Below are 20456 nucleotides of genomic sequence, written 5' to 3' on the forward strand. Positions count from 1 at the left end.
CTAGTTTGTTCACAACAGTTTCTCAGTCAAAATGATGAGAGGAGTCAATTTCTAAAGAACAAGAAATGATCGCGTGAAAAGTTTACAATTATATAATATTCAGTTAATTTCATGAAATCTTATTGGTAATTAACTAGACGAATATCATTAATACATTTATGTTCATTTTCTTAAAAAGGGTCATATTATACATATTAGACACCTTTTCAACTCTTCCTCTTGGTCTGGTTGATCCAGAAACCTTCAGTATTCAAAGTTTATTTCTTCTCCTTGATTTCCCTCCATTTGAATATTGGATCATAGGCGCTGCATTCAGAATCTGCTGTGTCTGTGTGAGCTGGACTGGCTCCGCCCACACATGCCCATCTTGGGAAGAGGAGGAAGTACTTCCTCTCGTGGTGCCATGTGCCAGAGCAGAGCTGCCTAATTGTGGGAGGAGTCAAAGGGAGGGCCTACCTTGATTGGGATTGGCTAAACCCCCGATGACACTATATAGGGTTTGATTTCTGATTGGCTGGTTGGAGCAACACACTTTTTAAAACCTGAAACAAGCCAGGGAGAGAGAGGACAGACTGTCTTCACTTCTGGGGCGTCAGTCCAGGTATGGGGACGATTAGTTCTGCTGGAAAACCTTAAGAAAGTGAATTTTAGATAATATGACCCCTTTAAATTTCTAAATATACACGAACAATTTCTTTGCTCAGCTATTTTTGATTGAAGTTACAGAACTATAATTCAGAGTTAATTAAGAGAATAAATTAACATAACAGTAATATTTGTGCAATAAAGCTCTTTGCCAGTTGCAAATTTTGAAAAAAAACAAAACAAACAATCTGTGTCAAGGTCGACACTGGAAAAATGTTGTATTTGACATTGGAATATAACACTAACATGCAATATGAAAACAACATGTGGCCAAACAGAATCGGAATAAAGGTTATTAAATAGTATTTGAAGAAAGTGATGACATTATGAAGGATTAAAATGTTCCAAGAGCTCAAATTACTTTCAATCACACTTACAAACAATATGCACGTTTATTGAGTAAGAATTACTTCTGTTAATTTAACTCAATTGTTTCAGTTGCTTCCAAAGCCAAAATATCTGGGTGCAACCCAATGTCCACTACTGAATTTAATCCAACTTGTTCTGTTTTTTGATCCACAATCTGCGTCAGTGTTTAGAGGAACATGTGTTTCCTGTCGCTCTTCCTCATTGAGCCCTCCGGACCACAGTGAAGATGGCCAGTGTCAGAACAACCGTTCCTGTGGCGCCGCCGACCAGCGCTCCCAGGACGCCCCGGTCCATCTTCAGGGTTTCACACCTCTGGCCGCTGTAGAAGGTGGCCTGGCTCGTCGCGCACCTGGAAAACCAGCAGACAAAGTACAGAAGAGTATTAGAGCCACTTAAGAAAAAAGTTTGGATTTAAAAATAAAAAATAAAAAAAAAAATACTTCAGAAAAAAAGTTGACAATCAAAGTCAAGATTTTTTTTCACGGAGAAAAAAAAGTGTTCTTTATATATATAAAAAGCCTGAATATCTTGGAAACTTTGTTCAGTGATTGAAAACTGCATGATATGTGGAGATATTCCCCTCCCCCACCTGCAGGAGGCTTTGCCCTCGTCCTCCACGCACACGCCTCCGTTAAAACACGGGTTGGGATGACACGGGTTCGCGGCTCGCGCTTCTCTGTGTTTGGGCGCCTCCGGTGCCGCTTCCTGTTCGTCCGCCGCTTCTTCATATGAGACGTCGCTGCTTGTTGGATCCGGTTTGACAGGAACCTCAGTCTGGATCAAATGCGTCAAATCTGTGGAAAAAAACATCAAAGACATGAAAACCAGAATGGACAAACAGCCTATTGATGGAGAGTTTAAAGGTTCCCGTCGTCACCGTTGAAGTCGGCGGTGACGATGAGGTCGTCGTTCTTGAGGAAGCTCCGTCTGTGGAGTTGCTGATGAGAGATGAAGGTGGTCCAGCCGTAGTCCAGACTGCGGTAACATCGGCAGCTTTCATCCCACACTGCTCCCGATGCCGCTGTTGGTTTGTTCCAACGGGAATTGGCATCTAAATAGAAACAAGAAACAAAGCGGCGATACTATCCAGCTTTTCCTTCATTTTCAGAATGTCACACAGTTACACCCGCTGCTGGTTTGGGGGCGCTGTCACCTGAAACAAACCCTGACTAGAGAGGGAGTAAAGAGGGAGCACGGCTCGTTGATTGGTCCGGACCGAAAGAGGAGACGATCCGCCACTTTAGCCCTTGGTGGTCAGGCCAGTTAGAAAACCACGATATACAGTCTTTAGGCCAGATAGCAATGAGAGTCTTCTTCACTAATTCTTCCTCACTACTCCAGATATTTTCCAACGTTGTCTTTCTCCGGATCAAACCGGCGAATGTGAACGCACCCTGAAGTGAATATAAGACAGAAATCTAGTCTTCAGGTCTCACCGGTAGTGAAGCTTCTTGTCGAAGACATTCTTTCTTTCACGTCTGGATCTTGGTCCATCGCAACAGCGGTCGCCTGCCTGTTCTTCACAGGCCACTCCAACACTGCGTCGTCTTCCCCGCTGCAGAGGTGAAAGGTCACACCAACGTAGTCGTGGTACCCGGGGTCTCGTCCATTTGGGTAAACACTGACACCGAATGAGTAGCCTTCGGAGTTCTGGAAGCATTTGCTTTTAAGCGGCTCGCCAGCAGGAGTGGCGGCGAGGAGAGCGGTGAAGTTGTGGATTTGCCACACCGCGCCGGGGCAAACGGCCTCGGTGAGGGTGATGTCATCGATTAGGATTGCCCCCGAGGAAGAGGAAGACCCTCTGATGCCCTGGAAGAAGTAGCGGAACTTCTGTGTGACTTTAAGACTCACATGGGCGATTTTCCAAGCATCGTCCCCGTCGCCTGAAAACACAGAAGATTAATTGGCTTCTTCCATAAATTAATCTTCTTTTCCGTGAAAAGAAATGTATAAAACGACTCCCCTACAAAGCATCCAACTGCAAAATACCTGTGATCGTGTGGAGCTTGCGGACACTTTGTACGGCCCCTGTGCCGTCATCAGTTCTGACCCAGATCACCAGTTTGTCCCCGGCGGCGCCGCTCATCTTATAGAAGAACTGCAGGCACTGCTCCTCCCTGACGGGGTAGAGGATCCGCGACTCCAGCAAGGCGCTGCTGCCGACGTCCCCGGAAGACGTGTTGAACTTCATGAAATAGCCCAAATCTGAGAAAGAACCACGGCTCCTGTTATGGACCCATTCAGACCATGTTTTCAAGTGAAAACGCGAATCTGTTGTAGCTTTTCGGGTGCTCAGAAAACGGTTCCAAAAGTGGAACTTTTTTGAAAACTCTCTGTCTCCATGTAAACGAGGAAAACTACAGTTGTAGTAAATAGTTATTTTGCAGCTGCTCAGTAGATGGACAATAACAAGACATCCACTTTCTATGGGAAAAAGATTTTCACAAACATTTAGCCGTTAACGTCCCAAAATTTAATCATTTGGTCCTTGGATGATAACAAATCATCCCTGAAGATTTCATGCCATTCGTGTTAATAGTTTTTGTGAAAAGTTGGCAAAATACACACAAACCAATAAATACGTTAAAAAGAGTAAATAATTAAATGAATAAATAAATGTAAAAATAATTCATGCAATCCGCGTGAGTAGTTTTTATGAAAAATTGGTCAAAAACTTACACATATAAAAACAAATAAATAAAATCAATACAGAAGAAAACATAACTTTGTTTACCACCAAGCATTTCTGCCGGTTCTATGTAAACAGACGTCGGATTCAAAACGTGTAAATGGGAAACTTTTCTGAAGTGAAAACAGATAAGCGATGATTTTTCATTTGAATCGTTGTCCTGTAAACTTGATCAATAAGCTGTGTTAATAAACCGTGCCCAGTACCTCTGCAGCGCCCGACCAGTGTGTGATCTTCATCGCCCGGACTGCTCAGAGTCTGAACCCAGTCCGCGTCATCGTCAGCGTTCTGGATCATTCCGCAGATGTTGATCAGCTCGAACGAACACTGGTCCAGGAGAGTGTGTGTGTTGGCTGCAACAGGACCAGTGTGTATGGTTGATGTATAAAAACTGGAAGCACTACGTGGCCACAACATTCATGATCACCTCCATATTGTGACTGACCGCAGTCACAGACACTCGTTTACCAATCAAACGACACAGTGGCTCAGTAAATAGCTATTTTCATATTTTCCCATTGTTCACAGTTTTCCTCGTTTCCTTGTTAACAAGTGTTAACGATGTTTGAACCAATGGTATCACTGTAAAAAAAAGATATGTGAAACATGAAAAATGTTTTAAAAAATGGTGGCCAATCCAGCTTGGATGACATTGATTGTAACTTGTGAAAACAAACTAAAAACTAAAAGGAAAATCATCCTATAAAGTTAATTGACAATTGAAAAACGTTTGTCTTAGAAAAGTAACATTCTATTAATTTTTTAGATTTTAGTGTTTTTAGGGTTCATTTTACATTTACTTACCCAATTCTGTATACATTTTAAATGGTGTTGAAAAAAGGCTAGTAAACGGTCTCAATAAAAACACAGATATAATAAATCGCAAACCAACTAATCTCAGCAAGAACGTTCGATTTCTGCCTCCTAGCAAGTCACGAGGCGGCGGCGACACTCACCACAGTCATACATGCGGTTTAGCCGCGTGACGTCGACGGCGCTGAAGTCGAGCCGCTGGCCGATCACCTCGTTGAAGTACGGAATGCTGGTGGTGATGGTGGGGATGCTGTCGTTCTTGTTGAAGGAGAGCGGTCTGTAGTGCATGACGGACTCGTAGTCGTACGGCGTGTTCAGGTCAGTGATGAAGTCGTCCTCGTACTTATTGAAGTTGTGCGCCTTCCCTAAGGCACACAAACACAGGCATCAGGGCACAGTGCAAAGCATTCTGGGATTGCAGATCCTCTGAAATGAATCGGCTCATGCATGTGCATATATGTTCATGTAAACGGGGTGATCGGATGTTTACAGGGTCAGCAAGTCTGGATGGAGTCGGTTAGCTTGCGCCCTTGCTAACTTTTGAGAAAGCCTAAACCCAACAATAGGTTATGACGCTTTTCCACTAGTGATACTAATCCGGATACGAAATCAGTAGCTGTCCTGGAGAACACCGTTTAGCCGCATTTCCATTAAAGTTTAAAGTATCGGAGCGTTTGTTTGTCCTATGGCTGGGGGCCGGAGGCACCAATTAACACGGGCACCAGTTAAACCGAAACACCAGATAGTGAATCCCGATCATAACAATCCAAATTCTGTGATATTATTAATAAATATATGAAAATGCTATTTAATTTATTATTTGAGCTGATAGCCAATGGGCGTTCACGCTGCATCATATCGAGGTGGCTACCTGTGCACGACGGGGTAAAACTGATGACTCCGCCCACGCCGCGGTCGGAACTATATTGTAATGAAAAACGATCGAGACTGCGTCGAGTCAGGTTCAGGAGGGAAAGCGCCGTCAGAGTTGGGTTTTTTTTCGAATTATGTTGCCTTCTTCAGTTTTAGGCTGACGGACAGTTGAAGCTTTCTTTCATGGAGACTCCTTGACGATTGCGGCAAACCTGGTCTGCATTGAATTGAGACGCACCTTCTTCAATCTGATCCCACCAGATTTTGACGTAGTCGTCTCGGTCGGAGCGGGACTGCTCGTGGTAGAAACCCAGAGCGTGGAGGAGCTCGTGCTCCACCACGGCCTTCGTGTCACATCCGGCCCCGATGGACAGCTCCTGTCCCACTTGATCATCTCCGACATATGACCAGCATCTGAACGGTGGGAATTCGGTTGTTGCTGACAATACAGTGCTTTACAATCGTTGCGTCTGCGTTTTTCTTATCTTTGGGTTTGATGACTCGACGGCTCATAAAGTCGAGGTTTCATCTGCTCACCCTGAGAGCTTCTTGAAGGCGATGTAGCTCCTCTCCCCCTCGTAGGGTTTGAAGTCCACACAGGATCTCAGGCGGTACTCCTCAAAAGCCTGGAGGATCACACCCTTGGCGTTCAGGTCTGAAGCAACAGAAAACCAAGTGAATTTACTTTTATCAAAGTACACATCAGGAGAAGACTTTCCCCGTCGTGAATGCGATTACCTAACGAGTCAGTTAGGATGTAGGGGATAGGAAACGTCCATCTTCTTGTTTCGTCTACGATTGCATTTCTGCCGGGCTGTGAAGGAGAACCGAAGCTGCTTTGTTGTCAACAATCACACGAGATTTAAAGAAATGAAAAAAGACAAGAAAAGGTCTCAGTGCACCTACTTTACGAGCGATGTCTCCTTCAAACAAATGTTGCAGCCCTGAAGAAATATGAGAGATCACATTTTAAAAACAAAACAAAACAAAACTCCTGTCATCTGAGTCAGAGAGTTCTGAGGAGTAATACCTCTGTTGATCTCTAGAATGTCGTCTCTCAGTTCACCTGCGTCTGCATCGTCTCCTGCTGGACAAACGTCTTGTTAACGTGGAAAAAACGACAAATACTGTATTTGGGTTTAAAAGAAAGTGGACAAACCAGTCGTCGGTGCTGGAACAGCTTGCACCTATAAACACGGGAGAGACTTCATTTAGTCTACTGGTATATTAAGTGTTTCTTCTTGTCATTTCTCTTCCCTACCGTCAAAACCACCAATAATCCAATGAGCACGGCGGTTTTCCTCAGAACGCCTCCGGTCGCCATGTCGCTCTCCTGGTGGGAAAAGCGTGTAAACACGGAGCCCCGAGAGGAACTTTGTTCAGGTTTACCTTCTTTAATGAGTAACAGACACTTCACACGTGTCCTCGCTGTGAACGCTGGTAACTGTCACGCTGTCGTGTTTCTGCAGGTAATTACAGCAGTAAAGTGTTGAATGTTAAAAAAGCTTTACGGAGTCCTTGAACCCAGCGGTTGGTTTCTGGCTTGACAGTGGACGGGTGTGTGGTTGAGGGTGTGTTGGGTTTTTAAGAGTCAGATAAACAAGAGAACTTGTTCTGTAAAGATGTGAACTTGTGGTCAGGGTGTGATTTGATTTGATGCCTTCATGAAACAGGGTTTGAATCCCTCCCCACAGTCTGTCGGTCCTCTCTTTTCTTGTAGGGTCCAGGCACTGAAAGTGCTGAAGGACCCTATTGAAACCCTAGGATATATTACTTTTATTAGTATTTTTATTATTATTATGCATTTTTGAGGGACTAAATGTTAGAGTAATTTTATATATAGTTGCCATATCCGTGCTTAATTATATTCATGTTCAAGTTCAGTTATATTCCTTGTGTTCTTTCTTAAACAGCGCCTCTGAGGCGCTGCTCACTCATCATATTTTCTGAGCAGGTCAACCTGACCAAGGCTGATAAGCAGGATGAGCCGCGCTATCCACACAGCCGCCTTCTCGAGGTCCCATGCGCAGGGGATGGCCTTTGATTGTACTCATAGTCGCTACAACTGTTAAAGCTCACAGAATGTTTGTTTCTATGATATGTATCCTGTAAACCCTCCCCTTTGTTGAATGGAATAAAAACGCAGGAGAAATGGCCTGGGAGAAGAATGGCTAGGAGTGTGCCCAAATACACCTCCTATCCACTCTGCTCCCAGGCCATTTCTCCTGCGTTTTTATTCCATTCAACAAAGGGGAGGGTTTACAGGATACATATCATAGAAACAAACATTCTGTGAGCTTTAACAGTTGTAGCGACTATGAGTACAATCAAAGGCCAGCCTTGGTCAGGTTGACCTGCTCAGAAAATATGATGAGTGAGCAGCGCCTCAGAGGCGCTGTTTAAGAAAGAACACAAGGAATATAACTGAACTTGAACATGAATATAATTAAGCACGGATATGGCAACTATATATAAAATTACTCTAACACTAAACATGCATAACTTTTTTGCGACACTTTGCACTGTCATTAGGCCCGGTGAAAATTTTTTCTAATTTGGGGGGGTCAGACACGTGACTGGCAAAATGGCTCAATAGCGCCACCTGCAAAATTTGGAGACAAAAAAAAAAATAATCGCCCCAGAATCCCGTTACAACTACAAAAATGGGTACACATATGTAACAAACCAATAAGCACAAAAAAGTCTCTTACACACAAACCGAGAACTCAACAGGAAGTCCCTTATTTTGAAATATAGATTGGATTTTCATTAATTTTGAACCAAATTGAATTTACTGGAGCAAACTAGTCCGAGGGGGTAATTCCAATTCACCTGAAAATTAGCGTGGTGATAGAAAAGGAATTGATGTGCAAAGCTTACTTAAATCTGTTGCAAAATATTTGAGGGCGTGGCCAGAGTTTAACGTTTCACCTCGAAACAGGAAGTGCAGTGTTAAAGGTCTTAACATCGCTTGATCGGAGTCAAACTTGACACATTGCACCAGAGTCTGACCCTCATCACAACCATATGATTACTCTTTCGTGTAGCACCATTTGAGGGAGCGTGGCAATGGCCAAGCACGCCATGGAACAGGAAGTGCTGTTAACCTGTAGGGGGGCAGTGTAATGAGAAGCATCAAGCCAAGATAGCCAATCACAATCTTGGAAAAAAAACACATCACGAATGGCGCGAGTTATTTTCTGTTCCTTCAGCGAAACAGTTTGTTTGTTGTGACCAACAAAGAAGCAGAGCTCCTCCCAGATGTGGCGTTAGAATATAAAACTAATAAAGATCACTAATACATATAGAAATAGCACCGTTTTGCACCTGGTCAATGGGACCTCAGATTTTCACAAAAAACACGAGAGACAAAATGTGACCAATTAATCGCATCGGGATAAAATCACAACAATGCTGAGATAAGGAGATCCTGTATCTAGACTCGATATACACTAGAGTGTCAGAGAGTATTTGTACTATGATCCTGTAATAACTGATTAAGATCTCGACAACAGTTCCTGCTATCTTCGGTGACATCTTGAGGATCCGCCCGGCTCAATAAATATTGTTGCAGCTACAATCCAAAGACCAATTCTTTTCTGTTTGCTCTGGACGGAAAACAATTAGAAATGGCATTAAAAAAACAAAAATCCCAAAACATCAACATATTTGTGTAAATATGGCTCTGGGACAATTCCGCAAAAAATAAACTCACACACTAGAATGGCACAATAAGCTGTCCTACCCAGATCCCCAGGATGACTGTTTAACCATGAACAATGACTGAAGAACAAATCAATGAATTCTCGTTTTGTTAATTTTTTTTGTCATAAGTCAAAACATTTAACACAAACTGAAACAATAGACACATTAAAGGAGCAGAAACTCATTTAGGATCTTTTTCCCTTATCCTATAAAGTTCCTCAAATATTCTCAGACATGTTTGGAAAAAAATAAAGGTCTAATTATTCTGTTTGACTGTTTTTCAAACATTTGACAACATTTTCAAGTGAAACTGGGACACTCGATTAATGTTTCTGTTTTGCCAGACATGCCACCATTTTTCCTCCCACTGTGAGTTTACGTTTGTATATATCATGTATATGGATGTTCAACACGTGTAGCTCCTATTGCAACACACCATCATCGGGGTAAAACTTAATTTTTCTCACGACGGTCTAAACCCAGCTTCCCAATTAGTGGGTGAGCAACTCAAACGCTTGGAGAAATCGGAGTAGGAATTACATATATAGCTCGTATCAGTACTGAGTATTGACAAGTAGTTAGTAGTTGCACTTGTACTCATCTTCTAAAAATGTGGTATCGGTGCATCGGTTATTTAACAGCTCATATGATGCAATATTGACTTCCTAAAGGTTCTCCAGCAGTACCAATCGTCCCCATACCTGGACTGACGTCCCAGAAGTGAAGACAGTCTGTCCTCTCTCTCCCTGGCTTGTTCCAGGTTTTAAAAAGTGTGTTGGTCCAACCAGCCAATCAGAAATCAAACCCTATATATAGTGTCATCGGGGGCTTAGTCAATCCCAATCAAGGTAGGCTCCTCCCTTTGACTCCTCCCACAAAAAGTTGTATAATATGACCAATTTAAGACTTTATTTCAAGAGGCTATTGAGCTGTCTGTGGCCCCTGATCCACTGCGATGGCAGCTTATCTTATTAATGATGTCAAATATAAACTATGGATTGTCACAGATTTGCAGGGTGGAGCCAAACGCAGACTCAGCCAGTTCCGTAAAGAAACAGGCTTATTGGAACAAAGTCCAGGGACCACGAGGAGACGACGAGCGGGAGAGGAGTAGAAATACACAAGGAAGCGGAGGACACAAGTGGAACATTGGTTAATTGTAAACACGAGGTGAGACACACAGAGACAGACACAGAGACCTGACGTGGAGGAAGTATATACAGGAAAAACACACCACACTCTTTTTCTTTGAAACCTTTAATGAAGAGAGAAACTTGATAATAGTGTGCTTTCAAAGTGTTGTGTCCATCAATTATGTTTTTGTAGAGATTGCAAAATAAAACACAACATGACACTAGTTTATAAATGTTTAAGTCGAGGGCTGTTTCATCCTCATCCTTCATCCCATTCCTGCAACAGATTACATGAAGTGAAGCGTTAGACACATTTTTTTCACAGAAAAATCAAAAAACCTGTAAATAAAGTCTCACCTGTCCTTCACCGTGTGATGTCACTCCTTCGGTTCAATGGGAACTTCTGTTTTGATCAGCGACGTTATATCTGTGGATAAAGAAGCTCCACTTTAACACCACAGGTCAGCACACGGACCTTCTCATGGCGCGATGAGGGAGACCACTCACCCTCGAAGTCGATGAAGATGATCAGGTCGTCGTTTTTGAGGTAATTTCGCCGTCTGAGATCGAAGTGCTTCACGAAGTTCCTCCAGCCCCATGACGGACCTCTGAAGCATTCACAGGAGGCGTCGTACGTTCCCACCTTGGACGGATCGTCCCAGAGTAATTTACCATCCGACGCTGCGGGAAGCGAGACAACAGGATCATCATCAAGGTTTAAAATCATTTTGAAAGGAAACTAAATACGTCCTCCATGTACAACCTCCTTTTATCACATTTGTTTCGTTGTCTTCAGATTCTAAATTTCAGTTTAAAGCAGTTTCCTAATCTCCCCTCTTTTCCCCGGCTTTTGGAATCGAAGAGACATGATTTACAAAATTATAAGACTCTAATCGAAAACTAAAATGAAGAGCGCACAGGAATACAATTGACCTTTGGCTAAGTCCCGCCCCCGAATGCAAATGAACCAATAGCCTTCAACGACCAGCTGCTTTCGCTCCGACAGACATTCTCGGCTCCGTGGAGGAGTATTAGATCTGGAGACACCTCATTTGTTTTCTGGTCTATTTAAGTAATTTAAGATGCAAAAATAGTCAAACGAGTCCCGGGCAGTTGGTAGTTGAATGCTATTGGTTTGTTTGCATTCGGGGGCGGGGCTTAAAAGGTCAATTGAAGCGGTGCCTGCTCCTGGTTGGTTTAATGATGTTCTGGTCATAATAACCACTATGAAAACAAGTGTATTCAATTTCCAGTACTGGCATCATGTTCTTTGTTTTTGTTGATAAAAAGATTTTGAAAAAAAAAACATCTTGATAAAATGAGACAAAAATGAAAACATGGGTGTGTCCGGGACCTTTGATAAGTCATATCACACAAGACGATAGTAGAAGGTCCTGGACAGGTGGAGTCATGATAATTGGGGTTTTATTTTGTTGTTTAACGTCATAATTAAATGTCAATCTGATTACATTAAGATTTAAGCTCTATAAAAGTCGACGCCAAGGGTTTATTGTTACTTTTCTTATCGGAGCTGTTAAAGTGCTCACATGTAATGACGCCTGCTACACATCCAGATACTGCTTCACCCTTACCTGCGCTGAACTATGACTTCCTCACACTCTGTGTGTCTCAATGATGCATTTTACATTTCATAGTGCAACAGCTATAGGGGACGTTTTTTGGCTATTTCACTGTATTTTGCAGCTGAAGGTTTCATTTGAAATTAGCTTTATGTTCAGGTTGTAGACGTAGTTTGGTATACTCTGTGTTTTTTTAATGGAACTTGAGTGAGTCTGCATTTAGAGCCACCCACATCCCCTGACACTCTTGCTCCGTTCACACTGCAGGGAAATGCGTCTCGATTCTGATTGTTTTGCTCACAGTGACTCGTATCCGACCTGTTTCCCTGCCGTGTGAAAACTCAAATTCAGATTTTTTTTTCACACCAGAACCAGGTCTCGGTAATACGTGGTACCAGTTTGGATATTTTTCTACAAGTGACTGCTTCACGGATCAGCGCCAGAGGAAGCGGCTCTTTTTTCCTCTTTCTCCTTCTTTCATCATCATGCCTAGATTTTGTCGCTCGTATTTAACAACCACTTTAATGGATCTACATATTGACCTGTGTTGCCAGATTTGGCGGGTAACTCTCGCACCTTTTAACGTTATTTCGTGCCTTTGTGTGTTTCTGGTTTGTTCTTTATCACATATATAATAGTTTTAGGGTTTTAACATGATTCCTACACAGGCTGAGATTTGGCCTGGTTTTTATTGAGGTGTTTGGGTTTCATGTTGTTTGTGCTGGAAACAGTGAGTCACATCTGGCAACCCTAGTTGCTGGCCAGCATGGCGTCCATGTTTACTTCTGTGAACAGTGTCCTCTGCGCTCTGGAGCCCGAAACCGCCGAGTCGGATCACATTCACACGGCAGTCTGATAGAGGTCGAGTTTAAAATGTAACGTGAACGATCACGCAAAAAAATCGGATCCCATAAAAAAATCGTAATTGAGCATCGAGACCTGCGGTGTGAACGAAGCCTCTGCACCACAACAGCAAAGAAGAACTTAAATTTCAAGGTTTTTATGGCACTATTTTAACGGTAATGACATTTTAGCTGTATGAGGCCCCTGAACTAAAACGTATTTCACCCCTGAGGTTTATCGCCAACTAGTGGTCACCAAAAGACGCGCACACAGCAGGCGTCTGTTGTTTTTGAGATTGTGTTGCGGTGGTTCCCCCGTCAGGATGACTCACACTTACCGGTCCTCATGTCGGTGGTGAGACTGCGAGCCGTGGACATCCTCAGTTTGATGTCAGGGTCTTGGTCCATCACCACCAGCGTAGCCTGCCTGTTCACAGCCGGCCACTTCATCACCGCGTCGTTCTCGCCGCTAGCCAGAAAGAAGTACAGCCCGGTGTATCTTCCGGTGAAGTCGGTGTAGCTCGACACGGGGATCACCCGGACCCCGTAGCCATATCCCTCGGGGCTGTAGAAACGGGGGCTGTCGATGACTGTGTTGATGTCGGCCGTCTCCAGGATCCTGGAGAAGTTCTGGATCCTCCATACGGCGTTGGGGCAGCGCGTCTCCGTCAGGCTGACGTCGTCGATGTATATCCCACCGGCGGACGCCGCCGGGTCGCCTCGCACGGCCTGGAAACCGTAGCGGAACTTCACTCCCACTTCCATCGGGACGTGGGCGATCTTCCACGTGTGGTCAGAGTCCGCTGAGTAACGAGGGAAATACGTCTCTTAACTGTTGGTACTTTAATGTTTTGCAGAGTTCGGCCTGATTTTTTGGTCTTGATGAGACGAACACTGCTTTGTGCTTTGGTTTGATCTCCCTATGACATTCCTACTGGCCGTTTTAGTGTTTCTATGTGGCGCTAGAATGCACATTTTGGCACTCTGGGGGATCATTTTTACATTTTCTTCATTTTTTTCACCAGTCTTGATGAGCCTGCCAAATTTGGTGAGTGTTTGAGCGTGTTTAGGGCGTCAAATTTGGGCTCAATGACGCATAAGGAGAAGAAAGAATAACAAACATTAAATCTGCAAGCAGCCTTGATTGGGACCTCGTACTCTGGCCTCTGGCCCCTTTAAATATTGATCAAATATAAATTTTGAAGGTTTTAACAAAAAAGGACTTGAAAAATATGGGGGCTTTTTTTTTTTTAAGTCAGCTAAGCTCTAATCTAGTAAATCTTAATATATCAATTTTTTAATAAACAAGGACTTTTATTTTGAAGGAGTTTGGGGCTTTCATTTTGAACGCCAGCTCACCTACACCTAGCCTAGCTAACAACGTAACATCCATTTCTATGATTTTTACTGTCATTTCAATAAACAAGAACTTTTATTTTGAATTAAAGCAAAATAGAATAAAACTCAAAAACTATTAAATTTTTTACAAAAAGTGATATTTCCCCTCTACGTTTAAAAGAAAATAAAAAATCTTCATTCACATGGACCTGCATATCCGCCTGGTTCAGAGCTGCTATGAGCAGCCAAACCTGTAGGGGGCAGTGTAGCAAGAAGCATGAAGCCAAGAAGCAGTTTTACAGTAAATCTAGAAGAAGGTGTGGCAGTGTCTCCTCTATAATGTCCTAACATTTCTCTTTTTGCCATAATGTGTCCATTGTTTACTTAAAAACTTTTGAAAATCGGTTTGTATCAGTTGAACTTGCGCAGGCAAAAAGAAAAGAAACATTGTTGCACGGCGTTATGTAATATCTAATGTAATATATTTCCAACTCATTATGACAAAACGCTACATTTTGTAACAAATTTTGTAATAACTTGTTACATGTTGCAACAGTTACTACAAAACCAGGGTTAAATGATTTAATGCGCTCAGTGACACTAACAATCTGGTTTCATTTCTTTAGGAAAAATAGTGTAAATACTGTTTGTAACTTTAAAAGAATCTACCAGCTGATCTAAAGAGTTAAGTCTAATTTAGAGCTTACGTTCTACCGTCGCTCTCAGGGCAGGAAATGAGCAAAACCGAGTGACATATACATATAACTCGAATCCAACTGAATCTTATTGATTTATTTTTTGTCATTAATAAATATAGAACCATGTATACGGATAAAAGACAAAACCGATTACTTAATGCAGCAAACTATTAAATTCTCTTCAAAAAATGTGGAACACCCACATTTTGTAATAACTCTTGTAATGCCTAACAAGTTATTACAAAATGTGTTTTTATGACCGAATGCGGCGTTATCACATAATCAGTGGAACATTTATTCCAGCACAAGCTTGATCAATCATTACCGTATACGGTGTGTAATTTCTTCATCCTGCGGACGGCGCCGGTGCCGTCGTCGGTCTTGACCCACATGACCAGCTTGTCTTTGGGGCTTCCGTCCATCTTGTAGAAGAACTGCAGGCACTGCAGCTTCCTCCTGGGGTACAGGGTGCGAGACTCCAGCAGAGCCGCCTCCTGAGGCTTCCCCGCCTTGGTGTCGAAGTACATGAAGTACCCGGCATCTGATAAAAGACAGCATACAACTCGTGAAAGTATTATTTCTTTTAGGGAGGTTGCTATTCAAGAAAACTAAAAACTGATAGAGATAGACCATAAACGGGGCATTTTAATGCCTTCTGGAGTGACAGGAAGATTTTGCTTCTTAACAGTAATATATTTACTTTTCTCCTTGACATGCTTGTGATGCATCTAATAAACTTCCTTGCTTTGTCAAAAGTTGTCTTTAGACATTATTCACAGATTTTAGAAGCTCACAGCAACACGTCCACTATTTTTCCCCAAAATTGACCGTCCAGATGACGGCTGGACGGCTCGCTGCCTCAAACCGTGATTCTGAACGACTCTTCCAACCTCTGCATCGCCCCAGGAGTGTGTGATCCTCGGAGGCGGCGCCGCTGATGGTGTGAACCCAGTCGCCGTCGTCGCCGGAGGCCTGGATCATCCCGCAGACGCTGGCAAACTCAAAGGCGCACTGATCCAGCAGAGTGAGCGGACCGGCTGGGGGCGCAAGACTCCGGGTTTTAACGTCACGTCAACACAAAGCGGTAGATGTGAACATGAGAGACGGTGAACCGGAGACACGCACAGCAGTTGTACATGCGGTTGAGCCGCAGCGTGTCCATGGCGCTGAAGTCCAGGTACTGGCCGATGATGTTCTGGAAGTCGGGGATCTTGGTGGTGATGGTGGGGATGGACTCGTTCTTGTTGAAGGAGAAGGGCCTGTAGTGCATGACCGACTCGTAGTCGTACGCCGTGTTCTGGTCGGTGATGAAGTCGTCGTTGTATTTGTTGAAGTTGTGCTCGAGGCCTGGGGAGACGAACAAGAAGAAACGTTTACAGTCGCGCTGCTCACAGACTGCTGAGTCGTCAATAAACTTAGGTTTCATTCCGTAAGACAGATTTGTAGTCCTAACCTTTAGCTACTTGACAACATATATAAAATGACGCCATTTTGTCCGTCAGAGTGCCAAACTTTCTTCTTATGGAGGACGAAGTGTCGTCATAAATGTTTGTAAGGAATATAGATTAAGTTAGTAACTAATGGATCCTCGTCCAGTTCAAACGCTTCTTGATGGATTCTTCTTCGGGGTTTCTGACTTGGACACGCCGCGTTTCATTGCTTTGCAGATAACGAACGATGAAGCGCTCCTGGACTTACCTGGTTGAACCTGGTCCAGCCAGATGTTGACGTAGTCGTCTCTGTCTGTGCGCGACTGCTCGTGGTAGAATCCCAGCGCGTGGAGAAGCTCGTGCTCGATAACGGCCTTGTGGTCGCAGCCGGAGCCCAAAGACAGGATCTGACCGTCGGGCTGGACGCCGACGCTGGAGAAGCACCTGCCGCGGCGGGTCGTAGGTCACAGACTCAGTTTGGTCGGTTTGAACAGTTTCCGGCTTTCGTCGCTTTTACTTAATGTGCAATGGAATGTAATTATTAACGCTGCGATCACATCACAGGGGAAAAATAAAGTACTGCTGTACCCTCCTCTCTTCTCGAACTTGATGTAGGTCTTCTCTCCCTCGTAAGGCTTGAAGTCAATGCAGGACTTGAGTCTATACATCTCGAAGGCCTGGTGCACGCAGCCTTTGGCGTTAAGATCTGAGGGTCGAAGGAAAGACGATAGTTTAAATTCCCTTTACAAGCTTCTCCGGTTGGTCAAACTGGAATTTCTTTCTTCTCTCTCGGACGGCGTCGTTGTGTTTTTTCACTGTTTAATCGTTTTCCTCTTGACCGATAGATTGAGATTCTTATTTACTTGTTTTAATGTATTTCCTTTTTTTTCCTGTGTTTGAATGGTGCTCTATAAATACATTTGCCTTGCCTTGCCTTGCCTTGCCTTGCCTTGCCTTGCCTTGCCTTGCCTTGCCTTGCCTTGCCTTGCCTTGCCTTGCCTTTTGAAGAAATATTTTATCTCCTGCCCATGATGTGTTCTATAAAAATATAAATAGTAATCCTGTTTGCGGGGGGCAGGAGTTTCAAACAAAAAGGCTCAATGGCAAAAACTGGATTCTACTGAAATGTCTCCAAACGCAGTACTGCTATCGGTGTCATTACATTCTACTACAGTACCTGTGGAACTGTCCACTGAGCATACATGTAAAACAACAAAGTCACTGTGGTGTACTTTTACTCCAGGCATACATGTAGTGCGGTGAGGTGGGGACGTTATGGATTACTCGTGCATGTTTACTTGAAAAGAAAATCTTTTTACAGGACGGTTCAAAGCTACGGTAAGGAAACCGTGTGGCTCAGTCCTCGATTCATCAACTGGCTGAATCTTCCCGCACAGTTCTTTCTCTTAACGTGAGACAAACCTTTTCCACGTTCAGACATTCTGTGACGTCTCTGTGTGTCTCACCTCGTGTTTCCAATTAACCAAGGATCTTCTCCCTCTGTGTTCTCCCATCGTTGTGTTCCACCTGTGTCCACCCCTTCCCAGTGTATTTAAACCGCCCCTCCCCCCCTCCCTCGCTTGTCCTTGTGTCCCCTGCGTCTCCTCGTGTCCCCTGGTCTTGAATGAACTCTGGTTTTTATGGAACTCTGAGTCTGCGCTTGGGTCCGTCCTTGACACATATAGCAGTATTAAATACCAAAATACTGTGTTTCACATCTCAAAACTGTCCAAATAAACACAAACGGCATTAAAAGAATCTCGGCTGATTCAACCTTTTTCTATAAAACTATTATTTTCAATAAACATGAACTTTCAAAAAGAATACACGCTGTAGTGTATAAACTTGACTCCCACGTGCACGTGTGAGGGGGACTAACTCAAACCTTCAGAAGATGCCGGGGGTATTTCTTCATCCTTCAGACGGTCAGTCGGCTGATTTCATACATTCACAGGGGGGTTTTTTTTTTTTGCACGTCAGGAGAAACTCACCCAGATCATCGCCCAGAATGTAGGGGATGGGAAACGTCCACCTGTAGCGCTTGTCCAGCAGAGCATTGCGTCCTTCCTGCTGCACGGAGGGAGTTTAACTTTAACTGCCATCATAAAACCTCATCAGGTGGGGGGATGATATAAACACACACACTAAAAGCATCTCATCGTTTGATAACGGTGAGACAGTGAGAGTAACCGTGAGAATAACAAGCGGATGATTCGCTCTGAAAATAAAAATGGAAACTTACAGGGAGTAAGATGTCGCCTTCCACGAGGTTTTCTCTCGACCCTGCAGCGAGAAAGTAAAAGCAGCCGAATCAGTAAAGAGGCTCTTATTTTGGCGAGCAGCTCACAAAGTCACAGCCTCTCACCCTTGTTGAGGATGGGATTCTCATCTTCCCCGTTCTCATAGACCTCTGGAACACACACAGGCTTCTCTTAAGAGTCTTTCAACATCTCAAAAAAAAAAACAATAACTTCCAAACCTTTCTGGAAGAATAAAATAAAGCTACTCGTGGCGTACCGTGCACCTCGGCCGGAGCTGGAATCTGTGTAAAGCAAAAAAAAAAAGAAAGGAGTCAACATGGAGGTTCAGATTGACTGGAGCTCCGCGATGAAGGAATACGTACGGTGAAGCAGGAGGTGAGGAGCAGCGGACCGAACAGCAGCAGGAGTCTCTCCATCGCGGCGCTGGAGTGTCGGCAGGTGAAACTCTACTTTGGTTTAAGTGTGAAGATACGAGACCTTCAGCCCCGGACGAGGCTGTAAAGACGACCTGAAGGACTTTGACTGACGCCTGTTACTCATTCTCTTTTCTGTCCATCACGCCCGATTACTCTGCAGGATTAATATTAACTAGATCCCTCACTTTAGTTTATTACTTTATTTTCCAGGGGCCGTGTACGCAAAACATTATTCTGAAGGAAAAGATGCTTTAGCCGTGGCTACTTTCCATCTGCAGGAAAACAACAGTATAATACTTTATCACAAATATAACCAATAAAATCTTTCACCTGGCTTCATAAAATTCATTATACAAACAACACAACATTACAGTACACATTACTAAATACATAATACAATATAATAATATAAATACAACCGACAGTAAAATCAGAAACATTATCATTAATATCAGTAGTAAACACTAGAATACGTCACTTGATTGGTTGATTCCGGTATGTGTGTCTTAATCTGTCAACATCCAAAACAAAATAAAAGCTTTAAAGCTCCCATATTATGCCAAAGTCACATTATAATAGTTTTCTAACAGTAACGTGTCTCCATATCCTGTATGAGACCCCAGAGGTGAGGAGAGTCTGACGTCCCCCCTCACTCGCTCCACTTCTAATAGATGTCTGCTCATACAGGGCGAATCAGGGACTTTCCCTTTGTGACCTCATGCTGGGAAGTAACCCCTCCCTCTGGCAGTGGAGACTCACCCTGACCCTCATAAAAGCGTATGAAAATTACTGATATCCTGAATAAATTCAGTATCATATAAAAACCCATAACAGTTACGGTTACCGTTGGAAATAAGAAGAGAGACGAGCAACCCCGACTGGAAACGTAGATCAATACACTTCCTTGTTTTTTAGGGGAGCGACAGTTGCAAAGCAGATATTTGACTGTAAAACAAGTTGAAACAAAATCTAAAAGGAGGAAGAATCGATCATTTTACATCTAATTTGCATGTTTTTTCTGGACACTCCGGTTTGTTGTCGCAGTACAAACACAAGCTGCGTTGTTGTCCTGCGAGGTGTGAATGCGAGTCATCGTGTGTCCAAACCTTCTATTAAAACTGTTGCAAAGAAAGAAAAACGATTTGATGTGGGATAAACAATGTTCCGCGATTAGGAGACATTTTCTATTCATGCAAAAATCTTATTTTCACCTGATCACAAATTCTCTGGCGCCCCCTGGAGGTCATCGGGAGTATCACTGGGCCTTTTGTTATTGCAGTACCTCAATCCAACCAGTAGATGGAGACAAATAATAACAGATAGAGAGCTAGAGAGCCAGAGAGAGAGAGAGAGAGAGAGAGAGACAGAGAGATAATATTATTATTGAATTTGTGTGATTATTTTTTTTTTATTATTTAATTTATTGATTGGGTTGGATGGGTTGGTTCAGACTTCCGAGCATGTGCAGGTTATTATCCTGTAGTTCTCGTGGTGTGGCGTCGATGACTGACAGTACTGCTTTCCTGCCGCCACACTGCTGCATTGCGTTATGTCCGTCACGAGGTGGCGCTGTCCGCTCGAGAAGTGACGTGTGAGAGCCCGAGTTGTCTTCAGGAGCTTTACAGACAGAGGAGGAGGCTATACAAAACTTTTATTAAGGAGAA

The 20456-nt window shown here is 43.4% G+C and overlaps 2 protein-coding genes across 3 annotated transcripts; both read right to left on the reverse strand.

The window, feature by feature from the left end:
• Positions 1-830: 830 nt before the first annotated feature.
• On the reverse strand, positions 831-6732 carry mep1a.2 (meprin A, alpha (PABA peptide hydrolase), tandem duplicate 2). Its single transcript, XM_080490326.1, has 14 exons — positions 6651-6732; positions 6549-6576; positions 6420-6473; positions 6296-6333; positions 6128-6203; positions 5927-6044; positions 5628-5803; positions 4660-4881; positions 3910-4056; positions 3004-3219; positions 2451-2897; positions 1892-2065; positions 1604-1808; positions 831-1363 (listed from the first exon to the last, which is right to left on the reverse strand). Exons 1-14 carry the CDS (start codon positions 6711-6713, stop codon positions 1213-1215), a joined length of 2115 nt encoding a protein of 704 aa, XP_080346452.1. The 5' UTR covers positions 6714-6732; the 3' UTR covers positions 831-1212.
• A 3612-nt stretch (positions 6733-10344) lies between these two features.
• On the reverse strand, positions 10345-18855 carry mep1a.1 (meprin A, alpha (PABA peptide hydrolase), tandem duplicate 1). 2 transcript variants are annotated; one of them, XM_080490486.1, is made up of 14 exons: positions 18739-18855; positions 18633-18657; positions 18481-18525; positions 18358-18398; positions 18107-18185; positions 16704-16821; positions 16384-16559; positions 15811-16032; positions 15576-15722; positions 15011-15226; positions 12988-13452; positions 10735-10908; positions 10585-10654; positions 10345-10504 (listed from the first exon to the last, which is right to left on the reverse strand). In XM_080490486.1, the coding sequence occupies exons 1-13, from the start codon at positions 18790-18792 to the stop codon at positions 10605-10607; spliced, it is 1812 nt and encodes a 603-aa protein (XP_080346612.1). In that variant the 5' UTR covers positions 18793-18855; the 3' UTR covers positions 10345-10504; positions 10585-10604. The 2 variants fall into 2 exon arrangements, with proteins under 2 accessions (XP_080346612.1, XP_080346613.1); XM_080490487.1 differs by having other exon boundaries at positions 18107-18182; positions 18739-18815.
• Positions 18856-20456: the final 1601 nt, after the last annotated feature.

This window comes from Lipophrys pholis (assembly GCF_963383615.2).
Source record: "Lipophrys pholis genome assembly, chromosome: 21".
Classification (NCBI taxonomy): Eukaryota; Metazoa; Chordata; class Actinopteri; order Blenniiformes; family Blenniidae; genus Lipophrys; species Lipophrys pholis.

Bases quoted from the DNA above. Each gene is read 5' to 3' on its own strand.
- mep1a.2 (XM_080490326.1), bottom strand. From the start codon at position 6,713: ATGGCGACCGGAGGCGTTCTGAGGAAAACCGCCGTGCTCATTGGATTA. The intron at 5,804-5,926 runs GTGAGCAGATGA...CCCACCGTTCAG, and splicing joins GCCTTCAAGAAGCTCTCAGG to ATGCTGGTCATATGTCGGAG. The intron at 4,057-4,659 runs GTGAGTGTCGCC...GTCCTGTTGCAG, and splicing joins AAACCGCATGTATGACTGTG to CCAACACACACACTCTCCTG.
- mep1a.1 (XM_080490486.1), bottom strand. From the start codon at position 18,792: ATGGAGAGACTCCTGCTGCTGTTCGGTCCGCTGCTCCTCACCTCCTGC. The intron at 16,560-16,703 runs GTACAGCAGTAC...CCGCCGCGGCAG, and splicing joins AAGTTCGAGAAGAGAGGAGG to GTGCTTCTCCAGCGTCGGCG. The intron at 15,723-15,810 runs GTGCGTGTCTCC...TTGCGCCCCCAG, and splicing joins CAACCGCATGTACAACTGCT to CCGGTCCGCTCACTCTGCTG.